This window comes from Abramis brama, assembly GCF_963993115.1.
Source record: "Abramis brama genome assembly, chromosome: 11".
NCBI classification, from domain to species: Eukaryota; Metazoa; Chordata; class Actinopteri; order Cypriniformes; family Leuciscidae; genus Abramis; species Abramis brama.
The window spans coordinates 25,764,965-25,791,179 of record NC_139973.1 but is presented as its reverse complement, the minus strand read 5'-3'; the positions used below and the strand labels follow the sequence as shown (position 1 = coordinate 25,791,179).

General features: G+C 37.5%; 1 protein-coding gene and 1 long non-coding RNA gene across 3 annotated transcripts in view; one reads left to right on the top strand and one right to left on the bottom strand.

Annotated features, from left to right (window-relative positions):
* Positions 1-26,215, top strand: part of evpla (envoplakin a) — a 45,232-nt gene that overhangs the window by 14,792 nt on the left and 4,225 nt on the right. Inside the window, exons 5-21 of the mRNA XM_084129373.1 lie at positions 83-214; positions 674-715; positions 840-1,001; positions 12,831-12,938; positions 13,916-14,011; positions 14,118-14,228; positions 14,501-14,647; positions 14,778-14,932; positions 15,080-15,177; positions 23,938-24,110; positions 24,353-24,531; positions 24,617-24,755; positions 25,051-25,244; positions 25,393-25,543; positions 25,660-25,743; positions 25,908-26,015; positions 26,094-26,186. Coding sequence (XP_083985499.1) covers positions 83-214; positions 674-715; positions 840-1,001; positions 12,831-12,938; positions 13,916-14,011; positions 14,118-14,228; positions 14,501-14,647; positions 14,778-14,932; positions 15,080-15,177; positions 23,938-24,110; positions 24,353-24,531; positions 24,617-24,755; positions 25,051-25,244; positions 25,393-25,543; positions 25,660-25,743; positions 25,908-26,015; positions 26,094-26,186 — 2,172 coding nt within the window. The remainder of the gene's footprint in view (positions 1-82; positions 215-673; positions 716-839; positions 1,002-12,830; positions 12,939-13,915; positions 14,012-14,117; positions 14,229-14,500; positions 14,648-14,777; positions 14,933-15,079; positions 15,178-23,937; positions 24,111-24,352; positions 24,532-24,616; positions 24,756-25,050; positions 25,245-25,392; positions 25,544-25,659; positions 25,744-25,907; positions 26,016-26,093; positions 26,187-26,215) is intronic.
* Positions 7,555-11,198, bottom strand: LOC311092567. 2 transcript variants are annotated; one of them, XR_014608263.1, is made up of 4 exons: positions 10,910-11,198; positions 8,650-8,757; positions 8,377-8,471; positions 7,555-8,294 (listed from the first exon to the last, which is right to left on the bottom strand). It is a non-coding gene; the product is annotated as an uncharacterized lncRNA (long non-coding RNA). The 2 variants fall into 2 exon arrangements; XR_014608264.1 differs by lacking the exon at positions 10,910-11,198 and having other exon boundaries at positions 8,650-9,618.

Below are 26,215 nucleotides of genomic sequence, written 5' to 3'. Positions count from 1 at the left end.
GATTTATAATATATTTGCCAGCAATGCAGTAAAAACCAGATTATGGTAATTAATTAGTATGTCTGAATACGGAATATTACAGAAAGATGCAAGCAAAGAGGAGTATGGCCCCTCTATGGCTGACCTGAAGAAGCAGATTGCAGCTCATAACATCCTTCATAAGGAGATTGAGTCTTACAACAACCAGCTATGCCCTGGATCAACCAGCTCTCAGGTGAGCAGCTTTCATCAACTGGGCAATTTTTTTGTTACCAAGACATGCATTCCTTGTTACCTCAGCCTCTACTTTGGGTAGAAAAAATACAGGAAAATTCCTGAAAAAGAAAAAATGTCATCAAGTACTCCTTGTTCCTTGTTTCTGTCTTCCATTGAAGGTTCACAAAACTAAAACATTGATGTTTCAAAAGGTTCATAAAGACATTTAAAAAAAGTTTCACTATGAATCAAATGGTTTAATCCAAGCCACAATCTCTTCATATGATGAATAAATTTATTTCAGTCTTTTATTTACATCCATCAATGCACATTCTGAAGTGAAATCTCATTTGTGTTTCAAAAATGAGCATGTCTTATGGGTTTGGAACAACTAGGCGAGTAATTGATGACAGAATTTTCATTTTTGAGTGAACTAACCCTTTAATCACAAAACGTTACATCCCTCATGTTGTTCCAGGAGGAATATGCTGCCATTAAGAAGCAATATGCTAACGTACTGGTAAGAAAACATTCACATTATGACTGATATTGAATAAATGGAAGATTTTTGAAAATTTTAAGAGATACTGTTGGTGCCAGAGAGAGAATGTTAAAGTTCTCATTTAGCATTTTCAATGTTTCAGGATAACTCAAAATGGCGACGTCACTATCTCAACAGCCTGTACGACTACATGCAGGACTGTGAGAAGGAGGTGGCATACATGAGGGAAGAGCAGAACAAGATCCTTAAACAGGACTGGAGTGATCAGATGGCTGACCATGCTGACGTTCGCAGACAGTATGAGGTAAGCTAGGATTTGAACTGGTTGGATGACTTGTACAATGGAATGAACTAAAGGACAGATATTCCTGTAGACCAACATTTTTTCAAAAAGGAGGGCTTGGGGAATATATCAGTCATCAGGGTGGCTGGAAAAAAATATTCAAAAACACAAGTTGCACACAGGGCAAAAGAGACTGCTCATTCACATTACATAACATTTAAAAATACTGACTATATGTATAAAATATGATATATTAGAGGTTAATTACAAAATATTTCTGTAAAACACTATACAAATATATATATATATATATATATATATATATATATATATATATATATAAAAAATACATATATATATTCACAATTTACAATCAATAATTAATCCTTTTTTTTCGTCTTTAATGTGGAAAATAAAAATAAAAATACCTGGTTGCACAAGTGTGCACACCCCTTAACTAATACTTGGTTTGAAACACTTTTTGCTTTTAATACAGCAGTCAGAATCTTTTAATAAGGGTCAATCAATGCTTGCACCATCATGCTTCATCGTGGGTATGGTGTTATTTTGGTGATGAGCAGTCTTTTTTTGTGCCAAATGTACTTGTTAAAATTATGTCCCAGAAGTTATATGTGACCCTGGATCACAAAACCAGTCATAAGTCGCACGTGTATATTTGTGGCAATAGTAAAAAATACAATGTATGGGTCAAAATTATCGATTTTTCTTTTATGCCAAAAATCATTAGGATATTAAATAAAGATCATGTTCCATGAAGATATTTTGTAAATTTCCTACCTTAAAGAAATAAAACATTTATTTTTGTGAGTGAATGCAGCACAATCGCAAACATAAATGGACAACTTTAAAGGCGATTTTCTCAATGTTTAGATTTTTTTGATTCCCTCAGAGTCCAGATTTTCAAATAGTTGTATCTCGGCCAAATATTGTCCTATCCTAACAAACCATACATCAATGGAAAGTGTATTCAGCTTTCATATGATGTATACATCTTAATTTCAAAAAACTGACCCATGTGACTGGTACAAAAAGTGTGTAACACTCAAAATAGTTTGTGTTTCAACATATGTGTGTGTTTGGGTAGCGTGTGTTTGCATGTATCCACACATGTATGCACAGGTCCAAAGGCTCGATGTTTGGAAGCACATCGATTTGCAAGCACACATGCAAGTTTTTCAACACAAACTTCCTGGTGAAAATTGTGCACATATGTGTAAAATGGTGAAAATTATTCATAAATAATGCTTTTTTTACTCAAAAAATTAGATGCCTACTCTCAGATAAATGAGGCCTATGATTAATCAGATGCAAATAGAAATATAAAACCAGTCATAATTGAAAGAGAACAAGTTGACAAAAAGATTGAATCAAATATTGGGTGATAATATAGTATAATGAGCGATTTATAAGCTATTTTTTATAGGCCAATCATTTTTGACCGGGAACAAATCAAAAGTGTTATAGGGTTTTGAACACAACCCGAGGGTTAAGGACAACAGTCTCAGACCAGAAGTTAGGGGGGAGCCTAACTGAGGTTAGTGGTTAGTGGTGAAGTAGACTTCTAGTCTGAGACTGCTGGCCTGGCACTTCTGTCTTGAAACTGCTGTCACATTTGGCACTGGGTCAGCAGCTGGACATATCTCATTTCGCAAACAGTGCATGTGCTGCCGCATTCAACAATGAATAACTTTAAGACAACACTGGCCAAAAGACAACAGCGCCAAACAGCAGTCTCAGACCAGTAGTTATGATAAAGATTATAGACACATTAAGGTTAGGGTAACAAAACATATAAGTAACAAACCCTTTTTAAATGTAGATTATTATTCAGCCCTATAAGAAATTCGGCTTTGGCCGCGACTCTGGAAGACTTGGAGTTAAGCTTTTCTTTGAGAAAAGAACAAAGAATGGCACTGAAGTCATTCTTAAAAAAGGAAGTTGTGTTCGGAGTTTTGCCGACCGGATACGGCAAAAGTTTAATCTATCAACTAGCTCTGCTGGTGGGAAAACGCTCTGGTTGGTTGTAGCGCTATCCTATCCAGTGCAGAGGGAATTTGAAAGACAACCGTTTATCCCGCCCCTCGGATTGAGCCCTGCCAATGATGTGTAGCCTTGTCAGGCTAATTCGGCCCTATAAAAACAGGCCTTTGTACATAGTCACATTGATAATCTAATTAATGTTGCAAGAGAAAATAAGCCAACATTAATTGCAAATGTTTTAGTGCTTTTCCCCATAAATATTTACATATGGTCAGTGAATCAAAAATAAGTGTGTATTATATTTTGTAAAACAAGGGGATGGACAGGGGTAGCGCCAAACATTAGTCCCAAACTGATAAGTGATATCTTCTTGCGGTGAGTAAATCCAAAAGTAAATCAAAGATAAGAAGAAAAAAAAAATCCGTACACCAATATCGGCCAAAAGCTCACAAGATTTATTTTCCAGAGGCCACAAATAAAGTGCCAAAGTGCAAACAAGTGCAAGAGTGCAAAACGTTTTCATACTCAGATTCTAGTCAGAATCATAGACAGTATAAGAAAGGTCAGATTATGAGTCTGATACTACTCCATTGGGCTGTGATCATGGGGCGTGTTTCAACCGAACCAGGAAAGAAAATGCTTCAGCACTCAATTGGATAGACCTCGCATTAACAGCAGCGCATTAATTTTAAAAGAGTAACAGAGAACCGCGATCAAGGCATTTGTCGATCGGAAAGATGAATGAACAACATACGTCACTTACTCCGTTGCTCTGATTGGTTGTAGGTCTATCCAATTGAGTGCAGAGGCATTAGGCTTGTTCGACTTCATGCAACTCTGCACAGACCGATCGGCGGCTGACTTGAAGCAGTGCATGCCGGTTAGAAATTTTGTCAGACTTGATACAGCGCCGACGCCACGTGACTGTGATGTATGCCATCAAAGTACCGCGAGAGCGATTCGAGAGTAGCCGGAGAACTCAGCCAGCGCAACTTCTCAAGAGCGGCTGCCCTGGGATGCACCATAGACAGTATATAAACTGGACACAGCGACCCCATAGGTTTCAACGGAGAAAAGTGAAGTCAATTAGAAGCTCTCACTTCCTGATGGCTGACCGTACTGCGCAGACTCAAACTGAGCTTGACGACGTAGATGTGACGTGAGCAACCTGTCTGTCTTCTAGTAGCTGTGCCAAGAGAAATCTGAATCATTCCCTTCCGAAACTTGCAGAGACGGAGAGTGTGAGTAGGAGGTGTCCATGAGCTAGGAGCAGGAGCAACTTTTGCTAAGTATTCTGATTAATTACTTTGTCATTTTGCCTCCACGTCCCCCCGATTGCCCGCGAGCTTCTCCTGCTGCCCATACGGTAATTTCTCTACTGTGCGACAGAGAGTCGCGTGGTTATGATGCAATCGTTAGCCTATTTTTACAAAAACTGCATCTACGGGGCCATAACGTAAGATACAAGGTAATGGAGCCTTTTATACATTTTCGTGTTTCTTTAGAAATAAATAATGGACAAATGGAGTCTTTAAACACCTCAGATGTAAAGTTATTCGCTGTCAAAGTGACGCCAAAATGAATGGGAGTCAATGGATCGCTAACAGCAGGTGGGGGTCCGCTAATCAATGGCGGCGCCCGGGGAAGCTTCAATGTTTTCCGAAACACTGCCCCCCTGGGTTTGACCTATCACTCTGGGTTTGACTTGCTGGCAAAACCGGATATCTTCTTTGTCGCGCTTTCAAAATAAAAGTTCCAAATGTACAGTTTTTGTCCCTGCTAGTGCGCGATTATATGACGCAAAATGCTGCGATTTTATATTAAATAAACAAATTAGCGCTGTTAATGCAATTAACGCAGCATCTGTTAATTTTTGGCATCCTTTGGCTAGTGTTATGATCCCGCTCTTATTCATGCAAATGCTTTTAAACCATTCATGCGCGATAAGACAAAAAAGAACGCGCTGCCTGTGAATGTCCTCCTGACACACACACACACATACACGACCCACAGATAGACGCGCGCCAGTATCAAGTTCTCTTTCGCGGTAGAACGAACAACACACATGTATGCCAAAATGAACGCGCTGCCTGTGAATGTCCTGACTGTGACACACAGAAAGACTCGCGTTAATATCGTGCGTGCGCACAAAACAGCATGCCAGAATACAGTTATCTTTCGAGCTTGAACGAACAATAACACACACAATTATGCCAAAATGTCTTTTTGTCGAGTATCTTCATAACATATGAGCAGTCTTATAATGAACGTGAAGAGTCGTGAGAGAATGAGGCTCGTGTGAGATCCGCGTCTCTGACAGCAGCGGCTGGTCTTAAAGGGACAGTACACAGTAGCCACTAATTATATCTGAACAAAGGGAACAGAGAAAAACACTCACTGCTCTTGACTAAATAACTTTTTTCTTTAGGCAGATTATCACTAATCTGTGTGTGCATTTATTTTCCTTGAAGCAAGTTGACACATGAAACCATTTGTTTATTATATCGCATATTGCAATCGCAATATTGACCTCAATTATCGCAATATGACATTTTCCCCAAATCGTGCAGCCCTCCCTGCGGTATAGGCTAATTTTTGGGTTGGACACATGCAGCATTTATTGAGGGGGACACGTCCCCCCCCCCCTATAACTGTGGTAGTACTGCAATAATACTGCAATATAACTGTGGTATTACTGCAATACTACTGCAATATAACTGTGGTATTACCGCAATAATACTGCAATATAACTGTGGTGGTACTGCAATAATACTGCAATATAACTGTGGTAGTACTGCAATACATTATACAACTAAAGTGCAATTAGCCTACAATACTACCAAAATGCAATACTAATAAACTGCTGTACAATACCATTGAAATACAACCAGAATAAGTTTATTTTTACACATCTGCAATGTAATGAATTAAGGTACAAAACAACTGCAATGCAACATGTGATTTTACTTTTTTTAAATATAACTTCAAATAACAGGCTGGGAGTTAGACAATGTATTTAAAGTGTTTATTTATAAATCATGCATATATCTTCCCCCACATTATTCAGAGAGGTTGCGTTTTTTTGAAGAGCTTATCCTCATTATTCCACTTGGTTCTTTTAACTGCCTTCATCTCAGATGTGGAAACAATATTTTGTAGAGATGCACCGATTGATCGGCTGGTGACCGGAATTGGCCGATTTTCACGTGATCGGCCGTGACCGGCGACCGGCCGGTCAGTCTGACAAATGCCGATTTTATGCCGGTCAAATGCACTCGGGCGCCGCATGATTAACATCGCGCAACATCCGCATCACACGTGCACACGGTACACACATGTAGAAAACCTCGTGAATTACGTCCGTTCAGACCGCAAGCGCGTATTTTTTTTTCGGCGTGCATGTTAATCAATGAGTGCATTCACAACGGGAGCAGGAGCAGCGCGTGAGCGTCAAGCAGGAGCGTCACGAGCAGTGAAGCGCGTTTCGGCGCCGAGTCCATTTGCTGCACTGCTCACGCTCAATTAAAGGGAAAGCACACTTTTGATGGACAAAATAGCCTAAATAGGGTTTCACCAAAAAAGTGCCCAAAATGCACAGACTTTGCGTGTTTTAACAAGAACTAGAGTAGGCTATGTCAGAAAAGAAAACGAAGACTAATATTTATAGAAAATGTACCCATTTAAACTTGTTTTATTCAGTTTGTACAAGTGATTGCAATAGGCCTGTGTGTGTGTGCTTTGAGACATATCTTTATACTGCAAGGCTATATTATTTTATTTTTTATTTATATATTATTTTATTGCCATTCCCTGTTTTCATACAGACGTTTAGTTTGTTAAATACATATATAAAAAAATTGAATGTGAAAAGGAAATGGTTCTTCCATAACACTGCACTTTAGATGTGTGTGAACTATGCAAATTGTAAAATGTTCTATTACAGAAAAGATATAAAATAAATATTTGTGTGTGCTGTAAAGTGGTAAGAAAAAATGAAATCGGAATCGGCTAAAATCGGTATCGGCAGGTCAAACTTAATGAAAAATCGGAAATCGGAATCGGCCCAGAAAATTGTAATCGGTGCATCTCTAATATTTTGGATGTAGTCTGGAAAAACAAAAAGAATCAGAGAAACTCTTTCAGTTACACTCTTCACCACAGGCATGCCTAAAATGAATCTGCAAGTTAATCTCTTAAATTTAACTTGGTGTCAGCAAGTGTTTGTGGAAAGTATTCATATTAATTAGTTATTTTTTTATGGTTTACTGTTCAGCATTAATAATAGCTTTGAAGTTTGAACACTCCAGGTAAAAGAAGTTAAATTACTCACCCTCGTGTCGTTCCAACCCCGTAAGACTTTCGTTCATCTTCGGAACACAACTGAAGACCTTTTTGATGAAATCTGAGATCTTTCTGTCAATTGACAGTCTACACAATTTGCCCAATAACATGCATTTCTGGAAAAAAGCAGAAAGACACAATCATTTTTAAATGCTGGGAGTGAATCTGTTTCACCCCAGCCATTATCTTCTGTTTTTACATGTTACCAGTGCATCTTTTTTTTTTTTTTATTGTGAATAAATATTTTTTTTATACAAAAACAGCTTATGTACAATTCACTTTATAAAAGACCCACACTTCTAACTTTCATTCATGGTTTAGTGTAAAATCTTTGCCCATCTTAGGGAAAATGCTGTTTTAAAGGTTAAAAATCATCAGTAGATCACTGCAGAGCTCAACTACATTTATTTGAATGAATAAACGAGGGAGAGTGAGAAAGATTGTGCATATGTGAATTACCTGTGTCTGTGCACCATCACTCTAGTGAAGCTGTCAGTTTAATTACTCCAAAAACAGCAACGTTAAGACCTTGTTGCTTAGAAATATGTTTCTGTGTGAGAGGGACTGTATGTGTGTGTGTTACAGTAAAGCAGCACATTAATTCAGAATGATGATTAATCTGACTGTAACTACCTGTGCATTCATTATTTGAATGCACACCTTCCAGTCAATCAGAATCGAGTATTCAAACAGACTATGCTATAATACAAAAGAAGAGAGTCCACGGGCAAACTGTTGAGAAATGATGTTTAGTACTGAGAATAATTGCTGTGGTAGAACTAGATTTCATTACCTTTCCACTCCTTCAGCTCTCTCTCGGTTTTTATCCTGAATCTGCGCTAATATTGTACATCTTCTTTTAGCTCTTTGATTTAATTTTTTAAATCCTCAATCTCTTCACGTCTGAATTCTTTAATGGCTGAGGAAACGGAGGACTTTGTACACTTGATTCCTCCAGCATTCCCTTGGTTCCTGATGTACAATATCAGTCATTATGCATTCTAAACTATAAAGATAATAGTTTATAAAAGGTATAATAAAGAATGTAGCTTACCGTTATTTGAGTGCATCTTTGTTTAACCGCAGCCATTATTTTCTGTTGGATTACATTTTTGGTCTTCTGTTTTTAGTTGTTACCAGAGCATTTTCCTGAAAATAGCAATCACACAATAAAAAGTATTTCTAAAAAAAAATCCTTTTCTGCACATTAATGTCAAACTATTTAACATAATTGGTCAGCATTAATAATGGCTTTGAACACTCCAAGTAAAAGTAGTTAAAGTAGTTAGTTCATCCAAAAACGATAATTATGTCATTAATTACTCACCCTCATGTCGTTCCAATCCAAGACGTTCGTTTAATCTTTTTGATGAAATCTGAGATCTTTCTATCACTCCATTGACAGTCTACACAACTTGCACAATAACATGCATTTCTGAAGAAAAGCAGAAAGACACAATCATTTTTTTAAATACTGTGAGTGCATCTGTTTCACCCCAGCCATTATCTTCTGTTGGATTACATTTTTTATCTTCTGTTTTTAGTTGTTACCAGAGAATTTTCCTGAAAATAGCAATCACACAATAAAAAGTATTTCTAAAAAAAAAATAATAATCCTTTTCTGCACATTAATGTCAATTAACTATTGAACATAATTGCTTGTATTTTTATGTATATCAAGTAGTGTCCGATATTCCAAAGAAATTTAACGGTAACACTTTACAATAAGGTTCGTTAGTTAAAGGAACCGTATGTAGGATTGTGGCCAAAACTGGTACTGCAATCACTTTAAAAATACTGTAGAGCGGTGTATCCCCTCCCCCTACCCCCTGACTCGAGGTTGCCAGATAAGCTGCAGGATTCAGCAGAAACGTAGGCTGCTTCAATGAGCTTCCAATGGCAAGTGACGACGAGACGTACACAGTAAGTTTTTTTCTGTTAATTGTGTTTATGTTTTATTTATGTTTTTGATTTCTTTATTTTGAACATATAAATACAATTACAATTTTTAAAAAAATCTGAGGAAAAAAAAGGATAATAGTAAAACAAAACAATAAACATATAAACAACAAAATAAAACTTCCTTATTTTTCAATACGAAAAAAAAAAAAAAAAAAAAAACTATTTACAAGTACTAAAGTTTTTATCATAAGTAGGCTAACAAATAACCAAAACATTTGCCACAGCAATTATAACGCGGGACAAATTCAATATCACCAATGGCTATCACAGGGTTGTTTTCAGTCCCATCAGAAAATATTCATTAGCAATGGTAATACAGGTCAACTTGCAGCATGTGTAACTTAGTCCACGATATAGCAGCTACGTGAAGAACGAATGACGAATAATTTTTTCTGAGGTAAAGTTAGGCTTATGTCTCAATTACGTTTCAAATTGCCATAATGGGCGTGCTAATGTTGTTTTCCTCAGCGTCTCAGCATAAGTACAGATAAATGGGCTCCTATAATGCATTGCTAATGTTAGCATACGTCCATGTGAGCTAACGTTACGTTACTTTGCACGAACATGCATAACTTTGTTCGACTGTCATGAATATATGAAATGTCCATTGACATCAAGTACAAGTTAGCCAAGCATAGATGAATCTTACCTGTCCAGGAGAAAATTACGTTAGCAACGTTGGCGTCTGTGTTCAAATTCTTCTCCGTTTTCAGCCGTCTCCATCTTTCAAAAGCATCTCCAATACAAATTCTGGTTTTATTTCGGACTTTGTCACAAAGAATTTCTGAATTATAACGAGGTCTTTTTGATTTAGTAACTTTAGACATTTTTACCCGACTAGAGTTAGGGTAGGTTAGAGCAAAGCTGGCAACCCGGATCCCGAAACACTACTGAGTTTGTGATTGGTAGATAGGTGGAGGGTGGAGCATCAGGCCAAAACACAAGATGACAACATCAACATCAGTTGAGGGCTGCAAGTCCACTTTTTAAATTACAATATCCTAGCCATACTACTGTTGTCAGTGATATAAGTATTTGAAATGAACATGATTTCTTAATGTCTAGTGACACATCAGGGCCATTTTATGATTAATTGAAATAGATGTCTTACATACAGCTCCTTTAACTACATTAGTTAACATGAACTAATAATAAACTGCACGTATACAGCATTTATTAATCTTTGTTAATGTTAATTTCAACATTTACTAATGTTTTATTAAAACCTTGTAAACATTAGTTAATGCACTGTGAACTAACATGAACTAACAATTAACAGCTGTATTTTTATTAACCTTGACAAAGATTTACAAATACAGTAACAAATGTATTACTCATGGTTAGTTCTTATTGTAAAGTGTTACCAATTTAACATAAAACAAATACAAGTACAATTATCATTAATAAACTGAATTTTGTGTACAGTGAAAAAAAAATTAAAATAATGCTGCAAACAGAGCACAATCTGTTGTGACGCAGCTCTAAAAAGTAAACAGTGTAAAACTACAGTAAGCGCGTTTCCTCTTGCTCACACCGGTTTGAATAACATATAACGTTACTTAAAGTCTTTTTACATATCTCTCAAATTAAAATAAACAGATTTGAGGGCATTACGTTATACTCACCGCTAAACTGAATGACTTGACAAGGCCAACCTCGCTTATTGAACTTCTTTTCTTCCAGAAAACGCTTCTCTTCCGTCCCACTTGTTGTGAATGACCACGGGTTGTATTTCTGTCATGTCTTTGTGTTTTAATAGTGAGAGTTCACAATTATGAACGTATATGAATGATGTCGTCAGTGAATAGTCAACCAAACCGTATTTTATGGAGCAGAGCAGACACTACGGGAAAATACGCTGACTGACCCGTAACCCGTAACGAGCATCACCTGATCTCGAGACTCGTTGTCAGGACAACGACCGCTGCGCGTTCGCGCGAAGGAAGAATATCTGGTCACGTGCGGGCAATTTATGCGGGTGAAAAAGTTCGTCACACAATACAGCATAACTGCAGTACAGATACAAACGGTAGACCTATGAAGACTTCAGAGGCAAAAACCAAAAAGTCCATCTGAAGGTTTTTTATTTATTTAAATAAGCTTTTTTTTTTTATCTTTTTTTTTTATAAAGCTCCTTTATTTAGGTTCAATAATTTCACTTTCAACTAAAATGACCTCATTGCCATCAAAGTGAAATTACTAAACCTAAACATAGGAGCCTGATTAAAAAAAGCTCATTTAAAAAAAAAAAAAGTAAGATGAGGTTTTTGCATTTAAAGTCTTCACATGCATATCAGTGCATCAGTGTTATTGTTTCAATCTGGTTTCAATACTTCATTATACTGCAGATCTACAGTTGTACTGCAGTTATACTTCACTATAATGAAGTTGTACTTTTTGTACTGCAGTTTTACTGCTGTTGAACTTCAATGTACTGCAGTTATATTGTATCTATACTTCGTTATACTGCAAATCTACAGGTGTACTTCATTGTACTGCAATTGTACTGCAATTATACTGCTTTGAACTGCAGTTTTACTGCAGTTGTACTTCATTGTACTGCAGTTATTTTTTGTAAGGGTAAACCTCACAAATCAGTTTTTTATAACAGTTAACACTCTTTTCATGTAGTTGCGATGTTATATTGTGTCATGTTTATCAAATTAAAAATGATTAAAAACGTAGACTCCACTTCATTGATAGTAGGCTAGCTTATGTTGAACTTTATTCTTGTTCAAACAGACGCTGTATGAAGCAGTACAAAAGTATTGAATGAAAATGTCTCTGAAACATCTGTGTATTATTTGGCAAATATTGCATTTATTTAACTTCAGCTGTGGTAAAGTATGCAAACACCACGTGAGCGGTCACTACGGGAACCAGAAAGTGTCCGACTTCACGTCTCCGTTTGCAACTCCATCCCGCCTGCACGCGGCTACTCTCGCTGATCGGTTACATCCATAGACTGTAAAAAATACAGCCGCAGCCGATGTCGAACACACCTATTTTCTTTTCTGGTTCGGTTGAAACACGACCCCTAATCACAGCCCAATGGAGCAGTATCAGACTCATATTCTGACTAGAATCTGAGTATGACGACGTCGGTCTAAGTAATCCATGTAACATACCGGAATCTGATTTTATCCCAAATACAAATATTCTCATTAATAGTCTACATGATTATACATATCACAACAATCCTCCATTCCAATTTTCTTTCTTTTTTTGGTAACATTTAAAAAAAAAAAAAAAAAAATGCTTATCTTTTATATTTTGTTCAAATACCACTGCACAAATGCAATGGGCAATCCACAAACAGTTTGGGCTTATGACAGGGATTCAAAAAAGTCTGAGAACCACAGACCATATTTTTTTTTATTTTTTTTTATTAACGTCTAAAATTAGGACAGCAATGAGAATAAACAAGACTGATCATACAGGCAAGAAGTAACTTGTGGTTTTGCTCTCCTGTTGGTTAATTGCAGAAGTGGCAGCACATCTTAAATAAAACATTATATTAGACCTGTGAGCTATTGTCTGTTGTAGATCTTCAAGAATAACAGTCTGCTGTCGCATGAAAGTGAGGTCAACAAATTGCAGGATGACGGAGACCGACTGATTGAGCTGAAACATCCTGCTGCCAGCACTATTCAGGTCAGAAAACACAAACAAAATGCTCAGCTATATAATGTGATATTTTTGGCATCGGCAACTGCAGCAATATTTGACATTCTTAGATTTGTTGTTTCAGGGGTGTCAAACTCAGCTCCTAGAGGGCCACTGTCCTGCAGAGTTTCGCTATTCAACACACCTGATCCAGTTAATCAAGGTCTTTAGGAGTGCTAGAAACAAACCACTTGAAGGCAAGCCTGCAAGGTTAGCAAAAAAAAGTGGAACGCCTGCTAATGCTGTGGTACGCAGGGAAGGAAACCAGGGGCCATTTGTTTTGAATGGGATGTCAATGGAAGAGAGGCTTCACTACGCTATAAACTATTCACTATAAACTGCTTTTGTGGGAAAACAGCTTATCATTTAATGAATTGACAGCCCATCGGCTAATCTTTAACATGTTTGCTCTTAAACATTAATTTTGGATTTATCTATTTTTAGAGTTTACACCGAAAAAAAATCTGTTTTCTAAGAGAATTCACAGACAATCACGCGACAGGTAGATTCAGTTTACGACATTCATTCATTTCTATGGTATCCGCAAACAGTGATTTACTGTTGCACAACTCTGAACGAAATTCAATGACGTCAAGGCTGTAATGTAATTGGTTGTCAAGGCACACGTGATCCAAGTTAGCCGTTACGCTTTCTCCAATGGTAGAGCCACGGACCCTCGTATCTCCCAATATAACAAGACCATCTCTGCTAGAAACATCCAGGCAGGTGTGTTGGAGCTAAACTCTGCAGGACAGTGGCCCTCCAGGAGCTGAGTTTGAAATTTGTGTTTTACACTGTTGACAATGTGTGGTATTGTAAATAAGAGTTGACTTATTTAATTTGTTTTACTTATTTAATTAACTTAGTTAATTAAATGATGTGTTCAATAATTAAATATTGCATTCAGTATGACACAACATCAACATAAGCAAAGCTGAGCTCTGATGTGCTGTTTGTGTGCCCAGGCCCAAAGAGACACTGTGAGGAATGAATGGCAGAAGTTTCTGAATCTTTGCATCTGTCAGGAAACACATCTGGACAATTTAGAGGAGTACAAAAGGGTAGGTAGGGCAGATGGATGGATCATTCATTTGCATTAAGCACATTTTTGTTATAAACAGTTTGTGCATGAGTAAAGCCTAAACAAATTTGTGTTTTTCTCAACAGTACCAACTGGATGCAGATACCTTGTCTGAGTCTTTGTCTAAACTCGGCTCCACTGTTGATGCCAAATCACTCAATGGCAAAACCAACACTGAAATTCAGATGCAGCTTGAGGTCAAATCACATTTTAAACTACAGTAGTCAACATTTGAAGTGGATCAAAAAAGTTCATCAAAGTTGTTGAAAAAGTTCATCAAAGTTAATTTGATCCACTTCAAATGTTGACTATTGTATATTTTAAATAATTATAAATTAAATATAAGTAAAAGGATTTATCATACAGTGCTCATGCAAGTTTATTTGCAGTTCCACTGTATATATATATATAAAAAACAAAACAATACAGCTCTGAATGTGACAATATCTTGTTTTCTGTGTGTCTGCAGGCTGAGGAAAGGCCACTACAGCGCAACGAGCAGCTTTTGGCTGACCTGAGAAAGCGAAGCACTGCCATCACACCACTAAAACTTCGCCATACTCCTCCTAGCAAAACTACCACGGTTGAGTCTCTATGTGACTGGAAAACTCCCAAGGTTAGAATCTCTGAAAAACACAAGAAGGTGTTAAAAATTTCTTTATAACATGTAGTATGAAAAGCTATGGTCACTAATGTGCTATTAATTCATTCTTCTATTCATTTGTTAATCATGGGATTCTTCTCAGGTTTCATTGGACAGAGGAGAGCTGTTTAATCTGAAGTCCAACACAGACAATGAGAACTGGGAGGTTCAGTCCAATGATGGGACAAGCAAAACATTTCCTGGAGTTTGCTTCATGATTCCTCCACCGGATCCTGAGGCCATCAACAGAGTCAACCTGTAAGAATAAAAACTACTTTTCATACTCCAAAGACATTGTAAAATGTGTGTTATTAACCCTTGGTGTATGTTTATGTAAAAAAAACAAAAAAATGATAAAGCCTTTAGAGACCAAGAATAACTAATAATTTGTGTTTGTATGAGAAGGCTGGGGAAAGAGTTGGAAGATCTAAAGAAAAAGCGAGCTGCTTTGAGAACTTCGCTGAAGAGTCATCCATCAAAGGCCCCTGTTTCACAGGCTCCAGGTAATGTTTCCTTCAGCCTGATGTTTATTTGTTTCACTTTTGGTGTGAATGGGCCTTTTGTCAATGATTCATTTACCTTTTTTGTGTCATGTTTAGTGTGAAAGTGCCTTTATACCAGGCACTTATGTAGGGGTGGGCCAGAGTTGGTCCATAAGTCCATACTGGGGTGGGTTTCCTGTACAATTATGTAGGCTAGCTAGTCACGACTTTCCCGAAACCATGACACCTATCATTAATGATGTCATGCAGGTGGTGGAGTAACAACTTGTATAAATAAATTGGGTTAAAATCAAATGAATGTCAGATTATTGCTTTAAATAATGAGCATGGAATCTGATGACTACTACTATTTTGTTCTCCGTTGTTTTGCTTTATTCAATTGTGTGTTCCCTCTTAGTTCATACTCAGGGATCTAGATCACTTACACACACACATGCACACTCTTCAAAAATAGCGCTTTCATTCTCTTGACAAACTAAAAGAAGTAGAATGAAAAGACTTTTTTTCAAGTAACGAGTGAAGTAACACATTACTTTTAAATTTACAACAAAATATCTGAGATACTTTTTCAAATAAGTAATGCAAGTAGGCCTGTCGCGATAATTAAATAACCGTCTGATCGCGATTATTTGATCTAACCGCGATTGTTTCAGACAACCGCGATTATTGCGCTCTTTTATAGGCCTACGGCACAAGGGGGAGTCATGGACCAAAATAAATAGACAAGCACTAATTACGTTTTCCAGCAATATATTCAAAGTCATCTGAAGCCATTCCATAGCTTAATGTGAGGGACAGATGATCAATGAACTGTTCAGGGCTCTAGAGTGCGACCAATTTTTGTAAGGGTGCGACTAAAATTTTTCCTAGGTCGCACCGGTGCATCTAACGTCCTCGCATCCGCTGCCTCTCCACGAACTAAGCGTATGTTCTCCTTTGACGAAACTCACACTTTTCTCTCACGCGGCGCCACAGCTCGCACAAAACGACAGCCCTGCTTAATGAGTGACGACGGAGGAAAGAATTAAACATTCAAACGTAGCCTGGTTACACTTAAGGTCTGTTATATTAGTCTGATTTTATTTTAAATTTCGGCTTCCAAAGATTATTAAAAAATAATATATTGAGGTAAAACCATTAAAAACTATCTAACTAAGCGCAACTTCTTCCCTTCGCAGCATTACGCTGTCATTTCTCCCTAAAACAAACTTAACGACAGAATCAGCACGATCGGTGAATGTTGTAAAATGCAGTCTAACTACTGTAGCTAAATTGCGGGACGCGTTAAATAATTAAAAGAGCTATTAAAAACACAAAAATCAGCGCAAGAGATGCTGTTCGCAAGACGGCGCGCGCTCCGAAACAGACCGAGACAAGCAAATTATACTTTCGGTTTCATGTGCGCGTCTAAACGATCAATTGTACACAAAAGTGTGTCAAAATTACCGGCTTGGAGATTAACTAAAAACAGTTTATGTCTTAAATGGACGTAGTTATGGAAATAGTTGGGAGAATATGGTGCATCAGTCGCCTATTAGATCTGCACTCGGTCTTAAAGGGGCCGCAGTCTAATACAATAATAAACATGCGGACGATTGCGCCATTACTGCCAATCAAACAACAAGAGAAAAATCCCTTCATAGTTTGTAAGAGACATTTCAGGTTGGATGTATTTAATAAACTGAGCGAAGCCTATTCATCTGTTAATATGAAACGCGACTTGGCCATTGTAATTAAGGCTACAGCACATCTTGTACAACTTAAACCCTTGGTAGCTAGGTAACGATAAACAAACTGAAAGACCGCAATTCCTGATTTCGCTTTCGTTCACTAAACAAAGACTATGGAAATTAAACATCACTTTTCCATCAAAAAACGTGTTGTAAAAAACATAATTTATTAGATTGAAGACCTAGGTTCGCTAGCTAGTTCTGTGCCTGCCTGTGTGCGCTATGGTGCGCGCTGACCCTGGTCGACGAGAACCCGCATGAGAGATGTGACGCAGGACGTAACCCCGCCCCCCGGGCGAGATGCCCCAAAATTTATGAATCCCGTATCAGTAAGTGGTTTATCAGCTTGTCAAAAAACGGGACACGGGAGGTCACGCAAGGGACAAATAAATTAGGCCCAAAATGCGGGACGTCCCGCCTAATTCGGGACAGTTGGCAACCTTAGTGACAGTATCATCCTAAACCAGCAACCCTTCGCTCAACACCACCATCTACAGGCCGATGAGTGTACAGTCACTAAATGTGCACATATATGAATTTATTTTATACCCCCCCATGGATGAAATTCTACGAAACTTAGCATACCCCCAGAGGATGTCAAGTTAATCATACACATGAAATATGGTGCAGTTCTGAACATCTCAACTGAAGATAGGGGCGATTAAAGCAGAATAATATTGCATTTTCATTTTTTATGGGAGGGGCGCAAATCACAAATGAGTGATTATGGGCTAGGTTGATGTGGGCCCTTAAGAGCAACATACCAAAAAAATTTCTTCATCCTCGGTGCCACGGTTCAGGTAGTTATTTAGGAAAAACTGCATTTTTTGGGTTTGGGGGGGCCCAGCGCGGGGGGGAGTGGCCCCCGGGGAAAAAAATTTGACAATCCCTATATGAAGTCTATAATGTGTTATGTGTATGCTAGGCCAAAGAGATGTGTTTTTAGTCTAGATTTGAACTGACAGAGTGTGTCTGCTTCCCGGACAATGTTAGGAAGATTGTTCCAAAACTTTGGTGCTAAATAGGAAAAGGATCTACCGCCAGCAGTCGATTTTGATATTCTACTACTATTATTATTATTAGTATTATTAGTATTATTATATTATTATTATTATTATTATTACAATATACTATGTATTATTCTACGATATTCGGACTATAATGCGTTAAGAGATCGCTCAAGTACTGGGGAGCTAAACCATTTAGTGCTTTGTAAGTAATCAGCAATATTTTAAAATGTATACGTTGTTTAATAGGGAGCCAAATCAGTGTTGACAGAACCGGGCTAATATGGTCATACTTCCTGGTTCTGGTAAGAACTCTAGCTGCTGCGTTTTGGACCAGCTGTAGTTTGTTTATTAAGCGTGCAGGGCAACAACCCAGTAGAGCATTACAATAATCTAGCCTTGAGGTCATAAACGCATGAACTAATTGTTCCGCATTTGTCAATGAGAGCATATGACGTAATTTAGATATATTTTTAAGATGAAAAAATGCGGTTTTACAGATACTAGACATGTGACTTTCAAATGAAAGATTGGTATCAAAGAGCACAACCAGGTTCCTAACCGACGACGAGGACTTGAGTCAAGTCAGGTCAAGTCATCCTCATTTATATAGCGCTTTTAACAATGTAAATTGTTTCAAAGCAGCTTTACAAAGATAAGCGTATAATTTAAGGTAACAGAGATTGTTTTGGCTTTATAGCGATTCTTTAATAAAGTTATTTTCCAGCTAAAGTTAGCTTGACAAAAGCAGCCATCAAGTGTTAGACAGTATTCTAGGTTATTACGTGAGGATGTTTTTTGTTTTAGAATTAGAATCTCTGTTTTTTCAGAATTAAGTAGTAGGAAATTGCTAGTCATCCAGTTTTTTATATCAGATATGCATTCCGTTAATTCTGTGAATTGGTAAGTTTCGTCAGGGTGTGAAGAAATATAGAGCGGGCGTATCATCAGCATAACAGTGAAAACTGATGCCGTGCTTCCTAATGAAATCTCCCAAGGTTAGCATGTACAGAGTGAACAGCAACGGTCCTAGTACTGAGCCTTGTGGCACACCATACTGAACTTTTGATCGATAAAGACATCTCTTCATTTACTGCTACAAACTGATAATGGTCAGATAAGTATGATTTAAACCATGCTAATGCAATTCCACTAATGGCAACATAATTTTCGAGTCTATTTAAAAGAATGTTGTGGTCGATAGTGTCAAATGCAGCACTAATATCAAGTAACACAAATAGAGTTACAACCACGATCGGATGATAAGAGCAAATAATTTGTGCCTCTAATAAGAGCTGTCTCAGTACTATGGTCCGGTCTAAATCCTGATTGAAAATCCTCACAGATATCATTTCTTTCTAAAACGGAACATAGTTGTGAAGATACTGCCTTTTCTAGTATCTTTGACAGAAAAGGTAGATTCGAGATCGGCCTGTAATTGAGTTTGGGCCTGAGTGTGCTCGTTGTACCACGGCGTTGGACTATTTTCTTTAATCTTCTTAAGCACAAAGGAACAACTGTGTCTAAAGTGCTGGAAAAGAGAGAGTTAAAATTTTCTGTCACAATATTGAGTTCTTCTAAGCTATCTGGGATGCTGAGATGATGAAACTGGTCAGGAAGATTATTAATAAAGCAAACTTTAGTGGCAGAAGTGATAGGTCTAACATATTTGGAGTCGGCTTTGCAGCCTTGGCTAAATGAAGTTTACACGAGACTAGATAATGATCTGAGATGTCATCGCTCTGCTGCAGAATTTCAATGGCATCAACATTGATTCCATGTGATAATATTAGATCTAGAGAATGATTACGACAATGAGTAGGTCCTGACACGTGTTGTCTAACTCCAATAGAGTTAAGAATGTCTTTAAATGCCAATCCCAATGAATTTTTTCATTATCTACATGTATATTAAAATAGGACTTATAGGACTTTATCTGCAGCCAGTACTAACTCTGATAGAAAGTCAGCAAATTCTTTGATAAAGTCTGTATGGTGCCCTGGTGGCCTTTATACAGCAGCCAGCACAAATCTCAAACGTGATTTATCATTTACACTAGATAGTGTTACATTAAGCACCAACACTTCAAAAGAATTATATTTGAAACTATACTTCTTAGTAATTCTGAAAATATTACTATAAATTACAGCAACACCTCCCCCTTTGCCTTTCAGACGAGGTTCATGTTTATAACCGTAATCTTGGGGGATGGACTCATTTAAAGTCATGTAAGTCATGTAGTTTGGTTTTAGCCAGGTTTCTGTCAAACACAGGACATCTAGTTCATAGTCTGTAATCATATCATTAACAATAAGTGCTTTTGAATTAAGGGATTGAATATTCAGCAACCCAAGCTTTATCATTTGCTCATTTATATTATTTCTGTTTTTTATTTGTTGAACATCAATTAAATTTTTACCCTTAGATGGGTTTGGAAGTTTTTTGTATTTCCTAATTCGGGGAACAGACACAGTCTCTACATGATGATATCTAGGTGAAAGAAGCTCTATGTAATGGGATTTATCTGACCACGGTGACGTGAGACAGCTAGCAGATGGTCGGTTTAGCCAGTCTGTCTGCTTCCTGACCTGAGCCCCAATTCATGTTTGAGCTCTAAGACTATGTGCCATATTACTAGAGAGAAGAGCAGCACCATCCCGGAAGGGATAAATACCGTCTCTTTCCAACAGGTCAGGTCTGCTTCAAAAACTTTTCCAATTGACTATGAATTCTATATTATTTTGCAGACACCACTTAGACAGCCAGCCATTGAGTGAGGACAGTCTACTAAGTATCTCATCACTCCTGCGAACAGGAAGGGGGCCAGAGCAAATTATAGTGCCTGACATCGTACTTGCGAGTTCACACACCTCTTTAACGTTAATTTTAGTGATCTCCGACTGGGGGAGTCGAACGTCATTAGTGCCGACGTGAATAATAATCTTAGAGAATTTACGATTAGCATTAGCCAGCACTTTTAAAGGGGACATATCATGCTAAATCCACTTTTTTAGCCCTTAAATGCATTTAGTTGTATATTTGGAGTGTTTAGAAGTACAGAAAATTTGAAATTATTCTCTTCAGGTGCTTCGTTGATATCTTTATATTGTGTTTTGGTCCTATTTTTCAACCTGTTCCGATTTTTCTGTTCTCTATGAAGTTTTTTGAACTATTACGTCACAGTATTTGCAGCGGAACTGCCAAATAAGGACATTGACTTCCGGCCCACCACTTCGAGCAATCCGCCATTTTTATTTCTCGCTGCAATTTTGTAGTCCAAGCTAAAGGATGCAGAAGTTACGAGAGGGTAAGTTAAAATGTTTGGTTGTTGGATGTAGTAACCCACATGCTTCATTACACCGTCTAATGTAGATGAACTGCCGCGCTTGTGACAGGGCCATAGACTGTAAAAAATAGGACAGGGCGCATGTTTAACTGAAAGAACGAGCAGAGAGAGAGACCCCGGTCTCTCTCTCTTCGGAGCCAGGCGAAAGTGTAAACAAGACTTCACCGTCTCCAAACTAGACGCTGTCTTGCTCTCTCTCCCTCGCACATATTAATCAAAATAAATCGACACGGTGGTAAAAGGTCGGAAGACCAAAGTTTCATGTGTAAATACAGTAACACACCATTGCGATACATCCATATGAAGACGTTGTTCTGCAGGTTCGTCGTCTTCATTTTTATCTCGCTCCGGCTCCGACTCTGGCTCGAACATGTAAGGCTGGCTGGATAAGTCTTCCGTTGTTGACATTTTGTTAATAACGTGTGAATAAAACGTTTCTGTGCTGCTAGATAATCGTATCTCTGCTATCAAACTACAAAAATGGCCGAACGGGGTGGAGTTGAACCGAGTGTCACCTCTGCAACCTGGAGAGGGGGCGGGGTATGAAGTGTCTCAATTGTATTTAAAGAGACCGCACCAAAACGAGTTGCTCTCAGACGCACATCAGAAAAGGGGTAGAAAAGGGGCCTGTGGAGCTATAATAATGAGGAATTCAGACCCAAGCATTGCAGTTCCGCTTTATATAGACTACAAATGTATGATTTATATGTAAAAAGGAACGATTTAAAAGCATGATATGTCTCCTTTAAATTTGCTTTGATGTCAGGCGCTCTGGCTCCTGGCAAACATGTGACTATGGTGGCTGGTGTCTCTATTTTCACGTTCCGTGTAATAGAATCGCCAATAACTAGGGCACATTCAACAGGATTCACAGTGGGTGTTTCACTGAGTGGGGAGAATCTATTTATTATGGCAATCGGAATGGAAGAGCGGTATTTTGTCCCGCGACTACAGCGTCTCACCGTCACCCAACTGCCCTGCTGCATGGGCTCTACAGCCGGAACCGAACAGTGTACAGAGTTCACTAAGCTAGCCCTTGCACTCTTACAATTAACCTCGATTAAAATTTGGATGCGTGTCTCTAGTTCTGAAATCTTCTCCGTCAGCCTGACTATCTCCCTGCATTTATCACATGTAAATCCTGTGCTGACAGAGAAGACTATGCTATACATGTTACATGAAGTATAAGTGACAATAAGGGGAGAAGATGACATGACTCTCTGTGTTTGTTGACTGATCCTACTCACCTAAGTTATTTGATGAACTCGTAAAAGGTGCGAGAGAAAAAAATAAAAAATAAATAAAGAGCGCACGAATGGCACGCTAACAGGCTAGCGAATTACTAGCGTGTTGTGCTAACAATAATGATTTAGATTGAAGCTATCGATATCAGGTTAATGTGTGATGTTGAGTAAGCTAGATTTAGCAGTATAAACAACAAGGAATGATCGTTGGGATTTAGGATTTAGATGTTGATGTTTTATTGAAAAACATTGTTTTAATCTTAATTTCTTAATCTTAATCTTAATTTTACATCACCACCACTGTGCTATTAGCAAAATATAAAGCAGTGCTGAGCAAACAGTTTTAAAGGATTTTTAAAATTATTTACAAAACAGGTTTGAACTACAGCATCATTTAGATAGACAGAAACATCAAGAATGAGCATATGAATCTCAACAAGGGTGACAATAAACAAAAAAGAAACAGATTAACTCTAAACATCACAAAACAAGCTACTAAAAAGTCAACACAGAAACAATCGCAAAAATAAAAGCAAATAGTAAGAATTAAAGAAAATAACCAGACAATTCAACTGCATTATTTATTCATGCCGCAATGCATGTTGGGAGTCATAGACGATTTTTGTACTATGCTGGAACCCAGCATGCATTGCAGTATGATACTTTTGATTGTCACCATCGTGACAGTTTTGGGTATGAAAGAGCCTTTACATTTGCCAAAAATAGAACTTTTGATTATTTGTTATTAAAGATCAAACAAGCAAGCCCAGCCCAGATAAAAAAAGTAATGCAAAAGTAACAACGCATTACTTTCTATTAAAAGTAACTAAGTAAAGCAATTAATTACTTAGGGAGTAACACAATATGCATTACTTTTAAAAGTAAGTTTCCCCAATGCTGGGAATGACAGATAAAGATTGTACTGCATGTTATTTTGCTCAAAAGCATGATATACTTAAGTCACACTAACAATTATGCTTTTAACCACGTCACTTTGCAATGTTTGCTAATGTTTGTTGGAGTTATGGTTGTGGCAAACACAGAATCATTAAACTATGTAGGAAACAATGGAACTAAATAATGCTTTTGAAAAAAGCACCCCAGTTCAGCCTATTCACAATCATATTGGACAATTTTGTAAAATATGAAATACAATTGAGAAGCCATATTTAAATTTGCTCACCTAAAAAGAAATGCAGCCTATACCCCAGCATTCAGTTTGAGTTAAGTGCAAATCACATATTATTCAATAAACTATTAAAAGTGTCTTGTTGGGGTCAAATCCCCTAGTTTGGTTATTTTTAAAAACACAGTAGACAATTAGAAAGGGTGATCATGTATGTGGTGCTCATGAAACAACTAGGAAGCACTTTTAACATATGTACTGAACTTACCTTTGAGATAATAAATCAGTGTCATATTTGTTGTTGTAGTTCCTGCTCCAAGAGCCGAGGAGAACTCCAAAGCTGTAGAGCTGGCTAGCCTTCTAAACCAAATAGATAAAGATCTAGCTCAAGCTGAGATGGACACTCTGAGCAGTCTAAGAGCCCCACTGAACCGCACTGACCCTGCCACAGACCTCGCTAAACGTCTGAAGGAGCAAGAGGTGAGAAATGCTTTAGACATCTAGTAGAGATAAGATTCCTTGCTTAGAGATAAACCGCCTGGGTTTATACTGTCAAATAAGACAAAGTGCAGGAATGAACTACTCAACCAGGTTATCGACTGTTGATAACTCGATGCAAGATAACCGATAACTGATTCAACTGATTCAACAACCTTAAGCAAAGGTTTTGGAAAAATGGGCCAGTAGGTGCTGCTTATATAAGATTTTTCTTCTCTAAACAGAGAACAACTACAGCTCTCCAGCAGCTGGAAAAACAGAGGGCTGCAGCCCAAAAGGACCTGGAACCTCTACTTTCAAAGGATTCTAATGGGCCAACCTCTTCTACTATATCCCAAAAACTCAGTGATGCCAAAATCAAACAAGACAGTCTAGCTGCTCTCATTGATCTCTACAAAAAGAAGTACGTACAATTACAAGTCTATTATTTAGGAAATTGAAGAAAGAATTCTAGATGTTGCAACTCTGTTGTCTCTTTTTAACACTAGGGCAAATGCTTCTATGGTTTTGGAGAGACAGCTTACAAAGATGGACAGCACTGTCTCAGGATTTGAGAAACAGCTCACTGATGATGGTGTCATCCCAGACAAACCTAGTGCCATTCAGACCAGTACCCAGGAGATTCAAGTAAAGACATTATTCATTCTTAGTTTAGTAGAATGTAATTATGTCAACCACTTCTAATGTCTGAATCACAAACCTGGACTACATACCCAGAGTTATGACATTAAAGTATTCCTAGATTATCTATATATTTTTTTTTACTTATGGTAAAAATTTTCCTTTTTAAATTTGCAACCTGTGTATTTTCCAACAAACCATGGCATTTGTTTTTTTAAATGCATTTAAAGTCATGCAATTGCACATAACCAGTAGGGTACTAAAATCTTATGCACAACAAAATATATTGTCATTCATCCAGAGTTTGAGAAAAGACGTTGCTGGTGCTCAAAGTGAGATGCAAAAGCTTAGCGAGGACCTAGAGGCACTTAAGAAGCTATGCAGTTCACTTCAGCAGGGTTACCAGGAGTATTGTCCTGATATACGCAGACATGAAGCAGAAGTGAAGAATCTTCAAAGCCGATATGCTAATGTGAGCAACCAGCTAAATGAAAGGTGAGTTCTATACGCTTACTCATGCTAAAAATGTAATCTGAAAGGCATTAAATTAGTTTAATGTGGTGCTGCTTAGATATACCTTCTCTTTTCTGCAATGAGTTAAACAATAAAAAATGTTACTTAAAACATTTTTATATTTCCTTAGAGAGAGGCTTTTGCAAGAGGCTAACACAAAACACCAGGACTTCCAGAATGTGAGCCAATCACTGAGCTCCTTCTTAAATAATCTACCTAAAAACAAGATTAACCCCGAAGATGATTTGGCTCAAATCAATGCCAAGCAGAACTCTCAGAAGGTTAGATCTGTAGATTATATCAGACAATATATAAAATAAATGATCTGATTAAAAAAAAAAAAAAAAAAAAAAAAACTACAATTCTCACTATGTGGTTGTTTTCTTTTACTCGAAAGAGGGTGATAGAGGATATAAAGAGGAAAGGTGATGACATGGACAGGGTGGTTGATCTCTCCAAGGATCTCCAAAATACTCTCAAAGTAAGTCAAATGTTTGGGATACAGTAAATGCATGTATCCAAAATCACACACAAAATATAACTTTTTATTTAAATGGGGTATAAAACTGTGAAAACCTTTAATGATAAAATTATTATTAAGTTATATATACTGTGTAAATTGTATACTGCATTTATTTTGGGCAGGAATATGAGATGAATTGTGATAAGTACAAAGCTACTCTTGATGACACACCTGTGACAAATGCTAAAAGGCTACACACCACCACCCTAGCTAGTGCTGTTGCAAAGCAGGTGAGTTATTTGAAATGTAAAACATGAGAAATTTTAATATTAACTAAATACTTAATTCCATATTCTGTTTTGCTACAGGAGAAGGATCTTACAAAACATTATGCTGAAACAGCTGCTGAGAGTGACCAGTTACTCAACCAGATGAACTTTGCAAAGAGCATCATGGCTGAGGTGCAAATGAGAGATCAACAGTTTTCATA